Source organism: Labrus bergylta, chromosome 7, assembly GCF_963930695.1.
Source record: "Labrus bergylta chromosome 7, fLabBer1.1, whole genome shotgun sequence".
In the NCBI taxonomy this organism is placed as follows: domain Eukaryota; kingdom Metazoa; phylum Chordata; class Actinopteri; order Labriformes; family Labridae; genus Labrus; species Labrus bergylta.
In genome coordinates this window covers 5,501,694-5,523,884 of record NC_089201.1, presented here as the reverse complement: position 1 = coordinate 5,523,884, position 22,191 = coordinate 5,501,694, and the positions used below count along the sequence as shown (strand labels likewise).

The 22,191-nt window shown below is 43.4% G+C and overlaps 1 protein-coding gene across 1 annotated transcript in view; it reads right to left on the bottom strand.

The window, feature by feature from the left end:
• tmtc2b (transmembrane O-mannosyltransferase targeting cadherins 2b) overlaps nt 1–22,191 on the bottom strand; it is a 111,625-nt gene that overhangs the window by 4,997 nt on the left and 84,437 nt on the right. The window contains exons 9-11 of the mRNA XM_020639801.3: nt 14,353–14,434; nt 11,702–11,816; nt 5,989–6,052 (exon numbers count right to left, since the gene is read on the bottom strand). Coding sequence (XP_020495457.2) covers nt 5,989–6,052; nt 11,702–11,816; nt 14,353–14,434 — 261 coding nt within the window. The remainder of the gene's footprint in view (nt 1–5,988; nt 6,053–11,701; nt 11,817–14,352; nt 14,435–22,191) is intronic.

The window sequence follows — 22,191 nt, the reverse complement described above, 5'->3', positions numbered from 1 at the left end:
CACCACTCACGGCGCCACCAGCGCCCCAGGGTAAATGACACACAGGCTGAACCATCATCGGACTGTGTCGTCCCCAAAACCACCCCGTCCTCACTCATTCACGGCCTGCTCCGACCTCCACGTCAGCGGCAAAGAAGTGTGGCAAAGGAACATGGAAAGTGTTGGTGAGACTGAGAGAGGGGGGCGATGATGCTGATGGTGTGTTCTGTCCATCTGATCTGATGTTACTATTCATGTTAGTTCTGTTCTAGAATTAACATAATAGTAACCTCACGAGTGTCTGCCAGACCCTAAAAATTAACGGACGAATCCTGAGTGATGTTCCTTTGAACATGAAATCAAAGGAGAAATCCTTCCTGCAAATCATCCCATATGCTCTTTTGTAAAGCGTCTCAAGATAACACTTGTTATGAATTGGCGCTTTACAAATAATGATTGATTGGTTGAAATACACACACATGCACAAACATGCACTAATGGAGAGATGTTAGAGTGACATGGAAGAGCGCCCGAGCAGTTGGGGTTTCGGTGCCTTGCTTGAAGGAAACTCAGGAAATGCTCAGGAAGTGAACCTCTCCAGCTACCAGACCAGACTTTGGTCCACACCACCCAGACTTGAACCACTGACCCTCTGGTTCCCAACCCCTACAGTCTGAGCTGCTGCCTCCCCAAAGATTACAGACACGCTTCTTCTTCCTGTTGTTGTGATCGCCCTGACTGTGTTTGAGACGGTAACCCTGCGTCTCTGCGTGTCCCGGTGTCTCCCCCTTCTGGCCTCAGATGTCACAGCGACCTCATCTTTGAAGTGGGTCAGGATAAATATTCTGTAGAGTCCTGCTGCTGCCGCCACCGAGGGGCAAACTCATCAACGTGATGAGGAGCGGTGATTCACCAGGACAGAAGTAGAGGAAAAACTTCCAGAGTGCAATCACTTCTAAACTTTGGGAGTAACCAGGCCGAGAGAGGAACAACATCTGATCTCCATTTTGGTTTGAAGTGTGGAAAAGACGTCAGTCCTGCAGGGAAGCTACTGTTTTACTGCTTTAGGCGTTCATAATGTTTGTAATCAAATTCCTAGGAAACGAGGAATGTTGAAGTAAAACAGTCCCATCGTGTGCTTTTCCCGCCCTAAATGTGGCTTCTTTCCTATAATTATCACCACAGGAATCATTGTCACTTTGCACAGCACATGATTATGTCTTCTCGATGATTTGTTACGTGTTGTCCCACAGGCTTTAATTTCTTCTTCATGGCTTATTAACTGATCAGAGTCATTCTCAGAGAAACATGCTGCGAATAACACAAACGAGTTCTATAAATGTTTCTAGAAGTCTGTGGTGTGTTATGAGACTACGTGAAGGAGTGACTACAGGAAAACAGAGCACAGATTTACAATAAAGAAAAAGAAACCAATAAAGCTAATTGATTTATCACTACATTAAAATCATGAGAGACATTAACACATTCAAACTCTAAAATGCAAAGCAACCACATGAACACTTTCCATAAATCTGAAACAGTCTGAGATTCATCCTTTGCATGTTAAAGGCAGGGTTTGTCATTTTCTAAAACTGGCATGATTTTGAAAGTAGCATTCCGTCTCTTCTTTATCTGATACATGGTCTGAGTAAAATCCCTCATTTCAGCCTCTGCCTGAAACGCTTCATTTCAGCTGCTGTCTCTTTGGTCTGGAACACATTCTCACCTACAGCGAACTGTACTCTGGTGCACTTGGAATCTAACCGAGACCCCTATTCTTAAGCGGACCAGAATGCGTTTGAGCATTCACACCACCCCCAAACCAAACAAACTATCAGACAAAGAGCACCAGAGTTTGTTCCAAATGGACCAAACGGCTCAGGTGTGAATGCAGACTAATACGACAGTAGAACCAAGTCTTGCAAAGTTCTTGTAATGTCCCAGCAGGAAACCATGATCTCTGTGTTTAAAAAAAGCTTTGCAGAGGTATATGACCTTATTCTGCAGAACTTCTGGATGTTGCATGCATTTCCCTCGTCCATTAGACTGTTCCACCCTCGTCTTAAACTCTCTAAACATCTTTTGTTTATCCAGTGTCATAGCTGGATGAGTGATGGGCACGCAATAGAACCACAACTGAAACAATAGTAGTGATTCATTTCTCAGAGGGACAATCAAACTGTTAAAATATAAAATATAGACTCTGTGTGTTATCATCCTTTTGTCCCTGAGAGAGCAGAGCGTTTTCTCCTCAACACTTTTACAACATGTAACAGATGTCTCGGGACAAACTTAAGGCTGATAAGAGCAACACTTCCACCACTGCTCACTTTCTCTGTTTGTGCATCATTCAACTTACTAATCAACAATTCACCAACTGGTGTCATGAAGTGCAAACACATTAATCCCTAACCAGAATAATATATTCCCCATTTTTCTGTTATTTCCCTCAGAGGCAGCCAGAGTTTTAGCCTTTAATGCTCGGTTAATTCTGAGGCTGTTTGCACTATAATTACATTCTGTTTGACCCCCCATTCAAAGGTCAAACCACAGAATAACAAGGAGGGATCAAACTACAGAGAATACAGCCGGCTGAAACACGACTGTTTCCACCTACACACAGAGTTTAAGGGGCCCCACATGCAAACTGCAGCCACACAGGTAGGTGATAAGTAGGTGTATATTGGTAAATTACTCAGTATGCAGTTTTTTTGGACTTGGAGAGCACAGCAACATTTTCTCTGCTCTAGTAAACTATGTAGGTTTGGTCAGTGAGAAATGTAAGACAATATGAGTAGATCATAGCTCCTCAGAGTTATTTCCTCGCTCCTCTGGGCCGGAATAAGAGACTTGAGACGTCCTTCAACATGGCGGCACAGAACGACTTCCGGTTCAAGCGAGGATTGTGGAGCGAGGAAGTGAAAAATAAGAGACACGAGAAGCTGAAGACAACAGAAGAGGAGAAGACACAAACAGCACAGGGAAACATATTGTTTTGTGCTTTTTAAATCACATTACTGCCCAGAACACTGACTGACAGTGACCGCTGCCAGTGATCCTGATACTATCGTTAGCTAGCTAACTTTAGATAGTCAGCACACAGGTATGCATTGATAATGACTTTCTTGCCTTTCACTTCCCAAACTGCAGAGTTACTGTCCCCGCCATATGGAAAATACACAAGATGCCTGTACGTTTGAAAGCTTTTTATCCTGGGGGCGGTGTAAGGGAAAGGATTATTCACTAAATATAAATAAACATCACCAAAATGAAGTTCTGGTGAGGCCATTTTTAGTGGCCTCACCAGGATAGACACTGATGACAGGAAAGAGACCTTATAGCAAATATGTCTGGTTTTGAGAATCACCCGACCCCTGACTTCTCTCTCAAAAAGATCTTTCACTCTGCGTCCATGCAGAATTGATCTAACTCTCGAGTTTTTATTTCCTTCCTCCAGTCCTCAACGTAGACTCCCACCTTTCCTCACCAAAGCCTTTCTCCTGCAGTTCTGGACATCTTAGGCTTCAGTGATTTATATCCCCACTCTTGCATTCTGCCTCACACTCATAACACTCTGCGAAATGTTCCCTTGTCAGAAGCTTTCATTTTTTCCCTCATTTCCTGCTGCTCTGTAACCTCTCTGCCTCCGAACCCTTCTTAAAACTGGCATGTAGCAGCCGAGGAGAGGCCAGATGTGGAGCGTATTAACCTAGACCGTAAAGCAGCATATGCTACAAAGACTGGGAGAGTCAGGAGTTGGAGTTGAGCTGAAAAGACCTCACCATTATGACTTCAGATTGGCATTAAGGCAAAAAGGATCTGCATGCAAAAGGACAGATGTCAAAGATCGACCACCAAACCAAACATCCGATGGGATTTAGCTCGTCCAGAGAGGGAATTGTAAGACTAAAGGACTAAATCCCTTTGAATGGAGGCAATTGTCCTCTCTCACTCGGAGAGCGCACACACATGTGTTTAATATAAAACATCAGGACCTTCGGAGAGGGAAGAGTCAAGCCACAGTAAAGCATGAAATGACAAATGATGATGGACAGGGTACATGGCTTAAGTCAAGTTGTATCGGGAAGAACAAAGAATAACAGTAAAGAAGATGGATGAAGATGCTAAGTTACAATTGTGCCTCAGCTGTAAGCAATATTAATGGAAAAAGGGATCCAAGCTAAAGTGACCAAGTAGGGGCAAAAAGGGGGCCTCAGTGTTTGGATGTGGACAATAAATGCCTGTTTGTACAATAAGAGCCGCCAAGAACCAGTCATGTGAAAATGACATGAATGTGGCCTGAAACAGAACTGTTAAGAACATAAACATCCCCAGGATTTTTTAAGAAGCAGCGACAGACGAGTAATCCTTTCGATGTCAACCACCTCCCATTATTCACAGACGAACAGTTAGGTGAGCTGTTCAGTCTGAGGTACCAGTTTAGGTTGGTTTGTATGGAGTGGACGCTAAACACACAGAGGCTCGGTACTCGTCCCATACAGTAGGTCCCAGATTTGACTCTGGTCCTCTGCACTTTGGTGCACGTCAAACCCGTTCTCCTTCCCCGCAATGATCCTGATTTATAGAAACTGCCTGACATGAAGGGAACATGTAAAAAACATCATCTTAAACAAAAGACTCTCCGTTTTTTGGAGGTGTGAATGTGAAAATTAATCAAAGATGTAAAGTATGAAAGAACTAAAAACTGAACTCCCAAGAAGATGCACCTTACTTTGATGGAGAATCGCTCGTCTAAGTGTTTGTTGTGCTGGTAGTTAAAAAAAAAAAAATCCATCCATTATCTATAGTTCTTCAGTGTCGCAGGGGGCAGGAGCTGAAAAGTTGAATGATTTCCAACTTGAGTGCTCGGAGCAAAAAAGCCTGAGCGCCCGGAAAAAGACGCTGAGCGCTGTGCTTTTTCTCCAGTTGGCCGCTTTCTGTTGTGAACGCTCTACTCATTGAATACAACTGAGAAAAGACGCTGGCGCTCTGAACAAAAAGTCCTAGGGTGGACACAGGGCATTATTCATGTTGTCTAAGAGGGGTAGACATGACAGCACATTGTGTATTTTTTTACAGCAAAGCACTCACGAGACCTTTGATGGGTGCCAACGCACACCAAACCAAATTCCTCCATAATGTTGAATTAAAGCAATCAAAGGATAACCAACAGCCCAATGTCTCTGTTGTAACAGCCCTAATATCGTTTGGAAAATATGAACAATATAAACAACAGCTTATTTAGGAATCTTTGGAAAATGTCCACCAATTCTCCGTTCTCTTTAAACTGCATTTTTTATTCTATGTGCATTACATCTACAGCTTTGAGGAAAAGTACCTTTGTTTTATCTGGGTTGAATTAAAATACACAACTCACTGGCAAGAGCTAACGCGTACATCTGCACGGAGAAAAACAAAGAGGATCGGAGCTTAGTTTCATGTTTCTGTGGACATCTTGACTTTTAGCCTTTTGGTATACACCCAAGCTTTTGTTTGTCATTGTTTGTATATATTATAGTTCATTGTGTGCTTTCAGAACCAAACTTCATTGTCTGCTTAATGTTGTCCAGATATATTTTGATCATTAATCCTGAGCTGATTTCTTCTAATCAAAACACAGAACAAACAGGGCGACCGCATGCCAAACATATTTCCCTCCCTCTGCGGCCCTCACTTAAACAGCCCGACCCCTCCTGCCAAAGCTTTTAAGACTGGAGCCCATTCATTCTCAAGATGTCAAAGTCCTGACCGGGTGTTATTATCATTATTCTTTTCAATCTACTTACCTTGGCTCCTCCTTTGAAGTTGGTGATGGACGCTACACAAACAAACCTCTGAGCTCAGTAAAGAGCCAGCCCTCGCTTCCTGCGCCCCGCTGACAATGAGCGCCGTTGTGGTGAGGCAGACTGGGCAGTAATATAATTGGAAAGCCACCCGGACTATGATTGCCTAATGTCCATCAGGGTAAATAGTAATGGGGGATGATTAGCTAGCCGTGGTTGTACTCACATTAGGTCTCAGGCTGGCTGCGTGTCCGTAATACTTCTCGGCGGCCTCGTTTAGGCTGGCTTGTCTGCAAGGGAAACACAGAGAGAGGCGATCATTACTCATCTTTATCGCTCTTGGCTCGGGATGAGGCCTTGAACCCTGCGTGTTTACTGGCACTCAGGGGTCACTGAGAAAATAACATGAAGGAACAGCATGAGGGATGAGAAAAGCCCATCCAATCTCCTGCAGGTCTCTCTCTCTCTCTCTCTCTCTCTCTCTCTGATAGCATCTTTCACTCCATAACATCTGTGCTGAGCAGTGCAGAGCAAGCACTTTCTGCTCTAATTGAACCTCGAGGTCAGGACTTTTGGCTTATTGGATACTTTAAGGAAACTCAGGAATATTTACCGTGCATTTCTGTTTCAAGCTGGTGGGGGAGATTCTGGTTCGACATGCTAGATGAATACAGAAAATTGAATTACTACTTAAGGGGAAAACACAAATTCACTCATTATGTTGACATGAATAGTTAAGACGAGCTATGGTTACAGTTCGATTAGGCCATTTTATTTGACTTCTGTCTTTGTCCCAGTAAACAAGAACGGGGGAAGAATCAATTGATTGACAGAATATATGTCCGACTCTGCTACAGTAGGTGGCGATATGCCCTCTTTCAGCTCGTTTCTATTGGATCTTCTTTCGGTTGACTTTGTTGACAAATTAGCAAGCGGCAAACTGTTTCCCCTCCCCCTCTGTTTTCTAAACTTCATGTTTGTTGTGAATATCTTATACATACATTTTAGGATAGATTCCGTTGTATTACTGTCTGTATTGTTTTGTTTCTTCATAATAAAAAAGCCTAAAATAAACTAATCCTGGAACAAGTAGACCAGTTTGGTCTGATTGAGGAGAATACATGCAAGAGGAAATCGACCCCCGGGCAGACGATCTATGTGTGTTGGCCCGACTTTGAAAAATTTTACTAAGGAAGATTACAATCAGATAAACATAAACGTACCAACTGAAAGAAACCCGGACAGCAGCGTAGATGTCACAGATGCACCAAAAACAACCGAATACGTCAAACTGACAAAAAAGCACTTAGGGCAGATGGCTTGTCAGCATGGGTCCCTGGAACCAAAAATACTGGAAGTTCCTGAGGGCATAAAACCTGCAGTCAACGCAGGAATGCCCTATATTAAAATAATGATTCTTCTTCTTATCTCCTTCCACAACCCCCTGCCTCTGCCTACTGTTATGCTCAGACCTGTGGCTCCTCTGTGACGGGACCCTTCCTGTTATTAAAAGTCACCTTTATGGCCTGCAGCTGCATGCTTTACACTGATGGTAACAATCGTCTCAGTGCAAACTGCTTTACTCTGACGAAGTCAAGGGCAGGGTCGACGGCGGCTGGCTGCAGAGCCCCTTAAGTCGTAATGATCAAAGGAAGAGGGCTCTTTGGAGCCACAGTTTCATTTAGGCTGTCGCAGTCTATTAAGGGATCATCATCGACATAGGTCCACATGAAAGGAAGAGCTCAATGGATGCAGGGCCAATTTAAACACAGAGTATTACTGTTTGGTTTGAGAGACACTGTCTTATGTGTTGGTTTGGTTTTATATTATTTTAATCAATGAATAGTAAAGTTTAGTTACATATAACGTGGTCAAGCTTTCATGAGTGCTTAAAAAGCTTAAACCAAAGCAGTGGCCCTGCTAAGCGTTGCATGCATTATTGCCGTGGAAACCAAAGTTTGTCAATGAAAGTCAACAAAGAAAATGAAGAGGAAAGATCCGTCTAGAGGAGAGAAGAAGGAAACAGGAAAAAAGAGGAAAAGGAGTCAGCGTCGGGACACTGGCAGACATGATGGTGGTGAATGCTGGTTGGAGGGGCCCCCAACTGATTCTCTTTGGGCACCAAGAGACTCCAGAATCAGGACTTGAACCCCGATCCTCTGGTTCCCAACACATGTCCCTACAGACTGAGATACTGCCGTCCATTGTAAAAGTAATATTGGGTATAATAGCTTAAATGGAAGAGAGCAGCTCTATGTACATTTTTGTCTTGAGCTAAATGCTAATGTCAGCATGCTAACAGGCTCACAATGACAACAAGATGTATTTTAAGCTAATATATTGCTTACAATGTTAGCTGGCTTAGTTGTGAACATGCCAACATTAGCTCATTATCGGACAGTTATCCCACATGTTTTGCACGGACATCCTTCAGATACAGAAGAACGTGCCACTGCTCTTTATTTTTTCTTTTAGCACAACTGAGGTTTTCCAGCTCTCGTCCAAAAAAGCATTTTAAATTCCTAAGGCGACCCAGACACAGACTTGTGTTGCCGAATTTGTCCGGAGATTATAAATGTGGGTTTCCTGTCCAACCACAACTCCATGTTTGTTTGCCAGCAAAATATTTAGACAGCGCGACCTTCCGGGGAAAAACAAGGCACAGATCTAATTCTATAATATCATTATCACATTTACAAACACATTATCAGAGCAGAACTGGAGAGCTGCCACACCACCGCTGGAGGGAGGGGCGGCAGGACCTCCAAGGGCCGTCTGACTGCGGGTTCCCAGACAAACCAGGCCAAGTATGTGAACCACTGGCTGGGTCTAAACCCGAGGAACAGTGAATGTGAGGCAAAAAAAGAGCACAGGAAGAACAAGAAGGAGACGGATGAGAGAATGGAGAGGGAAATAAAAATGGGAAAACAATCCCCAGAGGAGGAGAGAATATTTCAAATCAGCAAGTCAACCACTGATCTTTGTACGCGGACATCTTGTTGTCTGGAGATGCTTTATTAACCCCAGACGTGCACAAATCACAGCACTGACAGTTCAGCTTGTAAGCATGACATTGTTAGATACTAATGACTAAAAGAACAAATTGCATTCTCAGCAACAGCCACATATTTATGCTTAAACCACAGCCGCCCCATCCGTCTTCAGAACAGAATTGTGTTTTTGCAAAGCAATATTCTCTCTCTTGTAACGCTACGCTGCACACAGACGTCTTCCCCGAGGGGATCGCTGGATGTGCAGCACATGCCAATGAGACTTCTATTTTTTAACCTCTATTACCATTATAAGGTTATCAATTTTAAAGAATTTGTACGGTTTTCAAAAATTGGAACCGAGAAATATATCCACAAATTGGCATATCTAACATTGTGACATGCTCAGTTATGAACTAAGGGATCTTTCAGGTGCAGTGTATTACCTCGTGATAGGAAACATGTGGTTTGAATGGGAATCTATCAGAGGAACTATTAGTGTGTTTCCAGGAGACTTGTTTTCTCCTGGCTGTCGGTGGATTATAAACAACATAAATGTCGTTGATATTTAACACCTTAAAGGAAAGTAAAACTGATTAAACAGCCTTTCCTGTCCTACATTCACACTATAAATCAGTAAAAAGTAAAAGATTCCTTCAAAGGAAGTAGACGGAAATTATTAGTTTGGAAGCAAAGTGGTCAAAAACCATCAGCCCGAGAGAGCAATAAAAGACATTTGAGAGCATCTTCCGCTCCTTTGAATCACTTCCCTTACTCCTGCGTAGAATCACTTGGTCGCCTCCTACTGAGGGCCTTTCCACGTCTGCGTCCAAGACAAACATATAAAGAACCTGAGCTGTGGAGGAGTGAGACCCCATGCCAAGCAGACGGAGAAAAGTTCAGAATGAGCGCCGCACGAAGCCCCCATTGGCTGCTAGAGGTCTGGACCCTGGAAGAGGCGCCCTGTGCCAGAAGCTGCTGGTGGTGAAGAACCTGCGGGATCAGACGGCCAGGAGGAGGAGCTCTGCGTAAAGCAGCTGGGTGCACATATTAAATATTTCCTCACCAAATAAATATCGTTGAGTAATGACTTTCTAAGGAGAGAGTGAAGTCAAACTCCCTTTTGGGTTTGTTGTTCTTAGCTCGGTATTCACACAGATGGGGACGTACTCAGAGGCTCACACGTGTTTCATACTTGTTTTTTGTTCCACATGATCATCTCCCTCTCTAACTGTTTGTCCTGTCACCACCTGGAGGAGGAGAGACCTGCCCAGTTCCACGCCATGACTTCCCACATCAGAGAACAAGAACTGAACTGGGCTGCACTGGACTAGTGGTTAGTCTGCGCGCCCCATCCAGACGCTACAGTCCTAAAGCGGGCAGCCCTGGTTATAATCCATGTCATTCCTCTCTCTCTCTCTCTCCCTGATTTATCACTCTATCCACTGACCCATCTCTCTAATTATAAAGTCATAAAAAGCCCAAAAATAACCTTTTTTTTTTTTTTTTTTTTAAGATATGGGCTTAAGAGTCTTCATATTAAAGACACTGAGAAAATGTTTACCCCTCATGTGACGATCACTGTTACAAATGTACCTCCAAGGCTGAGCTACGCTCGACGTCAGATATGATACGGATACGGGCGGAGCTTCCTGTTTCTGTTCACTGTGTTCATTTAGAATACAGAACAAAAGTTGCAACAATAGAGGGCAGCGTGGAGCAGTGTATTCAAGCCAGACAAGCAAAACACAACGCAGAAGGATACTTTGGAAACTTGCAAAACATTTCACAGGAACGGTTGTCTTAGTTGGTCTGGAACTATAAACATGAATGTGATGTTACCTCGACCAGGGAGAGAGACAACCACAGCAGATCAGCTGTGTGGGGATCGGACCGAGTGAAGTGCAAACGTTCAGAAAATCAGTCTGAATCTCCAGATTTGTCCAACAGAGAACGTTTTTTCTGACTGGCTTGTATCTTTAAACTGTTTTAATGATGTGACGGTAGCACATGTGTAGGACTTGTTCTTGGCTTCAGGCACAAAATCCTCCTGGAGTCTCCAACCCAACAAGTCATTTTTCTGTTTTTGAAAAGCTTTGACCAACAACTTATTACAAGGTGTTAATTATTGGCTGTTCTAGGGACCTGGCTGTTTCCCCCCTGCTTCCAGTATTAAACAAACTACTTCAATTACCTGCTGGCTTTCGCATCATGAAAGCAGCATTGATTTTCTCACGTTACTAATGGTGAGAAAGAGAATCAAGATATTTCCCTCTAAAAAAAACTCTTTACAGAACAACATCCTCTCAGCTGAGAGCAGCAACAGGAAAATCCTGTGTTGCCTAAGAGTTCTTAAAAGAAGGAAATCTTCACTCTGGGTCGTACTGTAAAAATGTGTAGGTTTATTCAGTTAGCGGGGCGGCATACTGTAAGCTGGCACATGGCTGTATTTACTAATTTCCACTCATGGCTCGTGTTCAGAAACACAACAGCTTGTGGGCTGCTAAAGCTCTGCCGCTCAGGCTCATCAGCTCAAGCGTGCACTGATTTGGAGGCAGACTTTCAAACACGAGCCAGAGCCGACAGAGCGAGAGAGTGAGACAGAGAAGGGAGGGAGGCAAAGAGAGAGTGAGAGAGAGCATATGAAGATGCATAGCTGCACAGCATGCTAAGACAAACCAGCAGCTCTGGGGTTGGCACTGCAGCGAGAGAAGAGGATTACAAAGAACAGCCAAGTAAATCACAGCAGCTGAGGAGTAGCGTAAGCCGGTGGATAAACCCTGCAGACAGTAGAGCTCATACTCTACTCAGCCATGGAAAACTGCAGCCCACCCATCTCCTCCACGAACAAATGCAATATATATTCAGTGAGATTGTGCATCGGCTGGGGGCTGGGGAAACCATCACATGTAAAGTAAAGTACAGGAATAATTCCATTCACTCACTCACCTGAGCATGTGTGCTGCACTGAACACCACGTCAAACTCCCCGCTGTCGAGGCGTGCGGCTTTCTCTGCCATCTCTGCAGCTTCCAGCAGCCGCGACTCTTCCAACAAAAACTGACCTGTGAGGGCGGGAGAGAACAGCAGCTCTATTAAAACGCTGAGGGGATCCCCGCTGAGCTGCCGAGGGATACACAGTCTGTGAGTGTTGCCTTTGGCTGAGACGAGGGTCGGCCTCGTCTGGCCCTGAAATAATCTCCTGAAACACGAGATATCAGTGCAACATACCATCATCTTTGGCAATCTCTCAGACTCATTTGTTCAGATTAGCAAACTTTGATGGATCTGCCTCTTTTAAAAAATGAAAATGTTTTTTCTCACAAGCGGTTTGCGTCTCATTTTCGGGCGCGGCTGTGTTGGCGGTTCACCTCAGTGGACCTCCTGGATGAGAGGGAGCACTGACGAGGCCATGAACTAAGGGCGGACCCCTCGGTAAGGGCCAGATTTGGAGAGGAATGAATTCCCTGTTGACCTTGGTTAGCCCCGACGCTGAACCAGGATGCTAAACCACTATATGAACCTAAGCATGTTTTTCTTAATAACTGTGGATGAAACTGAAGCTGTGAGTAAAAGCCTGAGGGGAGAGACATGTGTAAAGTGAGAGCTCAGACTTAAAGAGTGTTAAATAGCTGCAGGGTACAAACACCTCTGCAGCTATGGAGGGTTTTATAATATATGAATAAAAAAGGTCTATGAGTTATAAAGGAAAGACAGCCTCTGCGTTTATTATTCCATTGCCTTTCCGTATTTCAATATGTGACATACACCATAAAATCAGAATATAAAGCGCACCACTGTCTAAGACACCGTCTGACTTTTTGGGTCTCCCAGAGGTGAAAAAGGTTCAAACCGTCTTCTTGTGTGATGAGTTCCTTTGTGTTCAACAAAGTCCACAAAGTTCAGCATCTGTGCAGCTCTTTCTCTACCTTCTGTTTTCATCGTGTGGAGTTTCCGGTACGTTTTGAGATCTTCAGACAGACTGAAAAGGTTAAACCAATCCTCCTAGCCTGGCCTGATCTTTTTTTCAAGGTTTAATATTATAATAGGTTTAATGATTCAGTGATTTGATTGACATTTTTAAATACCCAAGTACCTCACAATTCAATATGATCCTTCATTCAAAAAGGTACAAGAGACACTGAGATCGGCCAACAGCAGTGAGTATGTATACATGTTCCTCTCTGGTAGAAAAGGACTGCAGAGATGATTCTTTTACATTCTGAAATCTGGCACTGTTAAAGCCTGATTTATACGTCTGCGTGTGGAATGTACGGCACATGTTTGTGTAATCCCCAATTTCCACATACTCTAAATACGCGCAATTTCAAAATAAAACACAATATACAGACTCACGACTTACAACGTGACGTCAAAACAAGCACCAACTGAACAACAAAGCATCCTCAGAAAGACAAAGCAACATGTTGTTAGCACGTTTTTCTCTTAAAAATCTTGTGTGATCTTGTAGTTCTCATGTGATGTGTGTACAGCTGATCATGGCTGCATTCTGCTGAGCACACATTCCAGACATGGATCCAGTGGGGCAGGGCGTGCATCACAGACTGAGCAAAACCGTGGCGCTGACCGACCACGGCGCGTAAGGAGCATGTTGAAATTGGGGGTGAAACTCTGGTACCTTTGCAGAAGGCTGCATACTGAGCCTAAAAGATGTTACTACACATTGAAACGAACAAAAGCCCTGTGATTGGTCCGCTGGGTAGCATCGTATTTCCTGCATTCACAACATTTCCAGTATCGCCTCCATTTTTAAAATTCTGCAGAATAAAGAACGCTAATTGCGGTCAAATCAACTTCTTCTCAATATTTCTCAGCTCCAACTCCAAAATATTACGCTCTGTTTCAGTTGCCATGGTTTCCTGTACCAAAACAAGAAGAGAATGTGGTAGAACCACAAACTGGGGATTTAGAAATCATAATCTGGATGCCTCACCTCATATCAATCAATATCCTGTTCTCTCTATCTCTGTAATGACACTCTTCACTTATTTCCATCGATACTGTTCATCTGCTCTTTACAGAGTCATTAACCTTTACATGTGACAACCTGGACAAACTGTACGTCAAGAAAACACCAGAGTCCACCTTTAACCTGCAGTATCGATCGCTCTAAATGTCACATACTGTACAGGCTGCTGCAGTGCTAGCGAGCGGACACATCGGTTCATCATGAGAAGCTTCAGAGGGATGAAGTGATCAACTCGTCAGCTTCTACTCCGTCTCACTGTGACAGCGTTGAGAGGTCATGTGTGATTCACACGGGAATAAGAAAAGATGAGGAATGCTGAAATTGTCACGTTCCATCACGTTTTCATCAATTGAAAGGGAACAATGTGAGGAAATCATCCTCTCTGCTGCACGTACAGAGCAACACCATAGATGATCGGAGGAAGAGTTGAAGAAAGGGTCAGAAAAGTTTGTTGTCCCAACAGCCTCCCTGAACCTCTCAGTTCCTGCCTTTGTGCAAACATTCGCAGCTAACACGAGCTCGATTGCCAAAATATTATGCGTGAGGATTCAAGAGTCAAGTCAGGAAATGTCACATTTTAAAAAGTTTGGAATTTGAAAGAGTGTACTCACCGTAATGCATGTAACAGTTGCCTTTAGTGGGATCCAGTTGGATGGCCTTCAGGAAGTACCTCTCTGCTTCTGCTTTCTGGCCCTGAGGGAGACGGATTAAACACAGAGGAATTATTGTTTCAACCGCTCCTCAAAACGACTCATTATAAAAACACCACACTCAGCTCAAGGGCCAAAATACCTCGGAGTAAAGCTAATGTCCCTCTGCAAACCGCAGGCCTACTTTAACAATAAATCTTCATAAACAGACATGAAACACACGGACCACCAGTGTTTTTCTTTCAAGCTCGAGTGTCGTCCCGTCCGTGGACACGTTGTCATGCTTGGCACAACTGGCACACAGGGCAAAGGCACATTCATTACACACTTTTATCTGTGCAATAACACTTCCAGAGCAGAACCGCAGGTTTGCAGGGTGTGTGGCCTGACCACTGTGCAACAAGACAGAGAGAGAGAGAGAGAGAGAGAGAGAGGGAGGGAGGAGAGGAAAGAGACAGGATGACGGAGAAACTGTGAGCTTCATCATTTATCTAAAGTTGTATTTAGCTTGACATAAGCATGCACAGGTGCACAGTGCTCACACACACACATTCACAGTAGGATTCTTCAGCTTTTGCACCCACTAAACTTGAGTCAAAATGACACTGTCTACTTCACAAAACACACACACAAAAGGGTTAAATGCATCCCTAACTGGGCCGCAGAGCAAACAGCGTCTCTGTGCACTGTTGCAGTTTGCATTTAATTAAATGAACCATGGGATGATTTTTCCATTTTCTATGCAAATGAACCTCGTTGCAAAAGGAATCAGGATTACAAACAGAGACGCTTTCAGTCAAACGGAGCTGGAGTGAAAATATGACCGTCTGCTGGGAGTTGTCGATGACCGCGCCCGCAGTATTTGTTAGAGATGTCACATGCAAACTTTCCATAGATCAGGAGAACAACTCTGCCTCTGCATGTCTTCAAAGATAAATTATCTTAAAATACAGTCAGTAATTATAAAGATGTATTTTTTGGCTTTTTTGTGTCTTATTGGAAAGATAGGACAGTGGATAGAGTCGGAAATCAGGGAGAGAGGATGCGGTAGGGAGCCACACGTTGGATTTGAACCTGGGCCGCCGGCTAAGAGGACTACAGAACACAAATACAAATACTACATACTACTATATGGGGCGCACGCACTAACCACTGCACCACCAGCGCCCCATACAGTCACTAAATATGACTGAAGATGAAATCAGAACGGGGCTGTCAGCAGCTCGATCTGGAGGAGTGTAAGTGCTGTTTTAGTTTGGTCCAATCAGGGAGGACACTTTGTATTAATGATGACACTGATGTTTTTCGGGGCCTGTCTTACAATGTTTCCCTTCACTCAGAAATAACTTGAATCACCTGCATCTCAGCTCCTCTCAGAGTGAAGATGCAGATAACTTCTCTCAACATTCAGACGCAAAACATGAGCAAACTGCACGGAGCAGGACAACCTGTCGGGTGTGTTTGTGTCTGAACATTTTCAGTGCGTTATGTTTGTGAAAAAGACCTTGAGACGGAGCAGAAAGAAGCAGCAAATGATGTGCACATTTTTGGAGATACTAGCAGCCCCAGTCTATAATTAGTGGATCAGGCCGTTCTGGTTTTTATCAGTGTGGAGTGTTTTTTTTTTTTAAGCCTGCAGAGAGATAAATGAATCAGTGATGGAAAGGTGAGCAGAGCATGATGAGGACAAGGATCACTGGAGCCCTGTGGACCTCCACAGCTCCCTCAGGTCCTTTAGACAGTGACACGTAACCAATCACAGCTCACACAGAAACGAGCAGCTGGCCAATAGATGTGCCAGCTGGGACTCTTGACACATCTCTGCACTCAGTTGGGCACCAGATGTCATCTCTTTAACAATTAACAATGTGCACTCAGCTGTACGAGCTGATGTTTTTTTGCTGCATTAACAATGCCACCATTAGTGTAGTGTTTAATTAAAGACAATGTTTTTACATGAATAATGGATGACCTGGAGTCGCACCAAGGTTATGACGGCATGACGTAAAGTGTCAATTGATCAGAAAAGGTCAAAAAAATGAAACAGAGATCGTTTAAGCCAGGAAAAACAATGTTCAGAAAATCAGCAAAGACTTCCGTTTATTCAAGCAGAGGAACGGGCTCCAGTCCAAACAGTACAGAGCTGCATTAATGACTGTTTACTCAGTCAGGCGCACACATTTAGAGAGTTGAAGATTCAATAAATACATCATTTCTACTGTAAATATCGGAGCGGTGTTTCCTTACATGCTGCAGAAAATCAAGCCTGTGCTCAGTATGTTTGATGGAGCGGATGGTGCCAAGGAATGATCCCAGCAGCTTCAGCATGAACAGCATCAACTCTGTGTTTTTATACACGTATTCACAGATGTAGGAATGCACACGTTTAAAGGGCCAGCTGCTGTTATAATCACATAGACCTGCGTGTGTTTGTGAAAACCTCAGAGTTCAACTGACGCACAATGAGTTGAAACAATGGAGGATTTGGATGACAGCATGTGTGAAGAGCTTAAAAAAGAAAGGTAACAAGAAGCTCATTCCTCATTACTCGTCTGAGAGGAAATGTTGTTAGAGTTCTTATTAATCCCCAGGGAAGCAATTTGTTACACCACTTGTTATATTAATACTCTGTCCAACCTCCTTGAAGCGGAAACTGAATTCACTTTCATCTTCAAATGTCTGGATTAAAACTCATTTAGTTTACCTTCATGTCTCGATGAACAACCGAGAAACACAGCCAGCACTGACGCTCAATTTACCTGCTTTTCCTCTGCGACCTTAAAGGTCACATATTATCTTCTTTTTTAACAAGTTTAAATAAGTCTCAGAGCTCCCCAAAACATGTCTGTGAAGTGTCTTGCTCTAAATCCACTCTGATCCTGTATTTGATCATGTCTATAAACTCCTCTATTTCAGCCCTGCTCAGAACAGGCTGTTTCTGTGTCTGTACCTTTAAGTGTAAATGAGGATGTCTGACCACGCCCCCTCTCTGGAAGGGCTTGAGTGGCTTCGGCTTTCTTGCTCCATGTCCTATTGTTTACAGTGAGAAGGCAGACTCAGAGGGCAGAACAAACACCTAGCTGTGGGAGTGTCACTCACCTGGGGGAGGGGTTACTGCCCTTTGTGATGTCATGAAGGGAAAATCTCCAAATGGCCTGTTTAAACACACATTTTCTAAAACGTGGAGCAGAGAAAAGACGGAGAGGATGGACTTCTCTCATAATTGGGGGGTTTGTAGACAGACTAGAGACACATATTAGAGTTAGAAGAACATTTTACAGAATATGTGACCTTTAAATCATGGCAACCGTACATGAGTCAACACAGAAAAAAGAGGGAAACTGGGCACTCCAAACATGAAAAATGTATAACTGAGGAATGAAATACTTAAAAAGCCTTTAATATTATGGCGCAATCATTCAAAAAGCCAACAAACATTTGTGCCCAACACTTTTACATTTCCTCATCTCCTTTGACCAACATTTTCTCCATATGTGAGGCAACTTTTCAACAACTTATTATGTCAAGTATTTCTAACACTGACAGGGAGAGATCATGTTTTTTTTTTATCAAATATCTTTGTGTTCAGGGGAGGTTTCTTCTGGTTCCAAACATTTTCAGTGTTCAGATCAGGTTTGGTTTTTTGTCAAATGCTATTTACCTCAAATTGTTTTTTTTTTCTTTCTCTCTGAGTGTTGCACTCTCCTTCATCCACATGTGGTCTGTGTTGCAACAGGAGATGCATCGTGTGGTGAGAAGAGGGGAATCAGAATAAAGCCAATGTGTTGCACATGCCTGAAAGGAAAACCATCTGCAACCATCTGTAAAGAAAAGTTACTCACTGACTCTCTCACTTTTAGGTGCAGATCTCCAGCGTGTGCTAACAAATCTACAACTCTGCAAGCTGCTCTGCGATGCAGCGCTTTGTGACAGGTATTAGTTAAATCCACAAACATGAGGGTCAGAGGAACCCAGAGCCAGCTTCTTTACTGTCTCTCAGTTTCCACATGTTTTGACAGGACTGTACTCTTTGTTGGATTAAATGCCCCTCCTAAGAAATGATAAAAGACGTAAATAACAAAACGCCAATGGTCCTTCCAAACACACATTTCATTAACTGTATACATGTCTCATTCTAGCCTGCTCATTGTGTCAATATCACATCCTCCCTTTGTCACACACATGCTGAGCTTATTGGTGCATGCTTCAAATCCTTCAATCTGCTGAAAAGCATCAGATAAGCTGCAGATGTAGCTCCGCTCTGTGGACGCTGAGGTGATTATGGATGCAGCCTGCTTTACATTAGCAGAGGAAATGACAAGAAGATGACTGAATCCAATAAAAGCATCAAGGCGTCCGTGTCCATCTCTGACCCGTGGTGTGTACTGAGAGCATGAAACACATCCTGATCCCCCTGGGGGAGTCAGCTGAGGTGTGGAGGGGTCAGTGTGATGGGGGGGAGGGTCGATACTGATCTGTTTTATTAACTCTCTCTTCCTTTTCTTTTTCATCCTTCCCTCATCCATAAATCACAGCCGCCCTCTGCTCTGTGCGCCTCAGCTACCAGCTCAGCGCCATCTCTCCCTCCTCTCACCTGTCTCTGACCCCGACGGCAAAACCTTATCTCACAGTCTCCGCACCTCTCCTGCAGGGATCTGAACCTCAAATCCTCTGACACTATCTGAAGCGTCTTCAGCACTCACAGCTGTGCAACAGGAGAGAGGGTGAGAGAGGCTGCTTAACTTCCACACACTGGTTTTAATCATGCTTTAATATCGCCGTCATCAAAAACAGAAGCCATAGCCACAACTTGAAGAGCATACATTGAAAGCTATCCTTTCCAGAATGTAGTTTACAGCACATTTCAATTTCAAACCTTTTCTCACTTCTCATTTTTCTTGTGTATAAAAGAGGCTTAGGAGGATAGAGTGGCTCTAAACTGTCCTCCTCTGATGGCATTATTTCCCCTCAAAGGGTCATGGGAGCCCCTCTAACCCCCTCTATCATCCATCATGGTCAGAGCTCAACAGATATGCATCCCTGCAGGTTTGATCTCCACTCTCCTGCAGAATCAATAACACTGTCTTAAATAAAATGAGCTTCAGTTCACAGCCCACTGATTTCTTCCCCAAGTCTGAACACTGTCCTGTACAGATTTGTGTTCTTCCCTACAGACTCTCCTCGTTGACACAGTTTGCTTTTCAGATTTTTTTTCCAGTGGCTTTTGTACATCGGGGACTTCATGTCAGCTCCACCAGCATGTTTTAACGAAGGAGGCAGCAGAACTATTTTCTACACTGACCGTCGATCAGAGGGTTGAATCAGTCTAGAGGTTCTGAGCTCCATGGAGACACACAAGCGATCTGCAGCTGCAGGAATGCTTGACAGAGTTTGTTCTGGCGGTCTTATTGAGCCACAAACACAAAACAACATGCACTTTTTTATTTTATGAGAAATGTACAGGTAAATACAGACTAATGAGAGAGCTTCAGATGAAAAGCGATTATCAAAACATACTTTCATCGCCTTCCTGATTTGACTTAAATTTTACTTCTACATTTTCTTTTTGCTGTATTTTCTTTCCTTACAAATTCTTTCACATTTGATTTATTTTAAATCGTCAATTCATAAGTTTCGTTTTGCATCTTGTTGTGTTTTCCTCTTTGTTTTCTTTCATGTTTCATGCCCTACAGGCTGTACTAACTATCACAGGGAGCTCTAAAGAACACAAGATGTGCCCAGACTTTAACTTACACCACTGTCAGTTCTACAGAAGTTAGTGTCTTGCCCAGGGACACATTCACACAACGCTGGCAAAAGCAGCGGGAGCAACATGGGGTTAAGGGTCTTGCCCGAGGACACATCTGATCGAACCCCCGACCTTTTGGTTGTGAGACGACCGACTGTACCACTGAGCCAACAGCTGCAGAAAAGATAAAGCATGAATGAAGGTAGATGGTAGAAAGATCAGTAGCTTCATATTGATCTTTTATTGAACATATTTTATTAAATTCCTTTTGGCATTAACAGAAAGAAGGGAAATATAACTTTAAAAGATGTTTTTTATTCGGTCAGTCTGAACTAATGATGCTCCAGTAACATTCTTTCTTACTCATTAGTAATGAAACACAATATAAAGTTATTAAAGATAAGGAAATCACTGTTTTTGTTTCCAGAAGGTGAGGCCTCTCTGAGATTATTATTCATCAGGACTCAGACTCAGACAGGGTCAGCTGGGTAGACGGCCTCCACCCTTCTTTTGACCCTCCGTCACTCTCTTTTGTAATTTGTTTATTTCTCTTGTGACCGTCCTTTTTCAGCGATGACTAATCCTCCCCGCCGCCTTGACTCCAAGCACGTCTATCTCGCTGCGATCTGTAACGGATGACGGCGTGACCCGACCACATGACCACCACGTCGTAAACTCAAGACTCTGGAAACTGCTCCGGCCCCCCCGAGACCGCCCCACACAGACGCCTGTTTCTTTGGTTCTTCGAACCCCAGATCAGCTGTGTGACCCGGAGAGGATGTTATCTCTGCTGTCCTGGAAAATGCTGCACTTATTTCTTTACAGTGTTCTGAGATTTTAAATTCTTTACACTGCAGAGCAACATAACACACATGCTCCTGATCAGAAGTAACTTTTTGTTGAGCTACTTATTACGACCTAGTAGAAAGTTCCATTGGCAGAAAAAGGGCAGCTAGGACAAAAGTTTGGATCGAGCAGTCTTATTCTGAACGTCCTGAGAGACACAACATTACTGCCTGCTCTCGTCTGTCTCTCAGGCTCCCTCTCTGCCGATCGCTCCCCGCTCTCTGCCTCACCCACACACTATTGATTAACTGTAGAGACTGCAGGAGAACATTACGACCATCAGTAAAAAGCCGGAGAGAGCCGATGAAAGCCAGCGGTGATGAAAAGGGGCGCAATAAAGAGCAAGTGAAAAGCAGTGAGGGAGTACAGGTAGAGAATGAGAAGAGGTTAGAGAAGCAAAAAGTTAGTCGACACGAGGTCAGAGACGGAGGAGGCAGCAGGAGAAAGGTTACCTACTCATCCATTAATGATTCATATCAGACCGCATTAAGGAGTGTTACTATCAGGCCCTTTACAACCTGAATCCAGACCTTTGAATCATAAAAGCTCATATAGTGACTTCTTAAAGCCATTTGGATCAAAGAATTCTTTCTTGTTTGGATCCACAAAGATGTTCTGCTGCAGAGTGTTTTCTCTCAGTGGATGGGTCTATTCTGTATTTTGGTGTATTTTTCCACATGCTGTGGGTCCTCCCGACTAATGTGGCATATTGATGTGCTATTCTTTTCAGATTTTTTTCGTTCTTTCCTTGTTGTACATGCCATTATGTCGATTTCTCCTGATGTTTACAGTCATGCAATTCAAGTTATTCTAATCCTCTGGTTACTGCAGGTTTATTTCTGCTGGAGTTTTAACATGAATGTCTTGCATTGCTTCTTTTGTATATTTTTCCTGGTTTGGTATCACATGACCTGTCAGGTGACCTCGGGGGTTGTATAAATGTGGAGGTGTGTCTACAAACATTACATGTGGTGATTTTTCTGTTTAATATAATTGAATTTAATTGGAGCAGCTTCTGGTGCGCGGACTCAGTATTTTTCTCTCTGCTGCAAAGTTAAAAAACAAAGGAGCATTCGGTGTCTCACTTATGTTACAGTTGTAGTTATTATCATTGATTTCCCATCAGAATAAACTAGTAATGAACTTGTTTAAGTATATATGTTGGTATGAAGGCAGCTGAGGTATTTAAACTATGTGAAAGACAT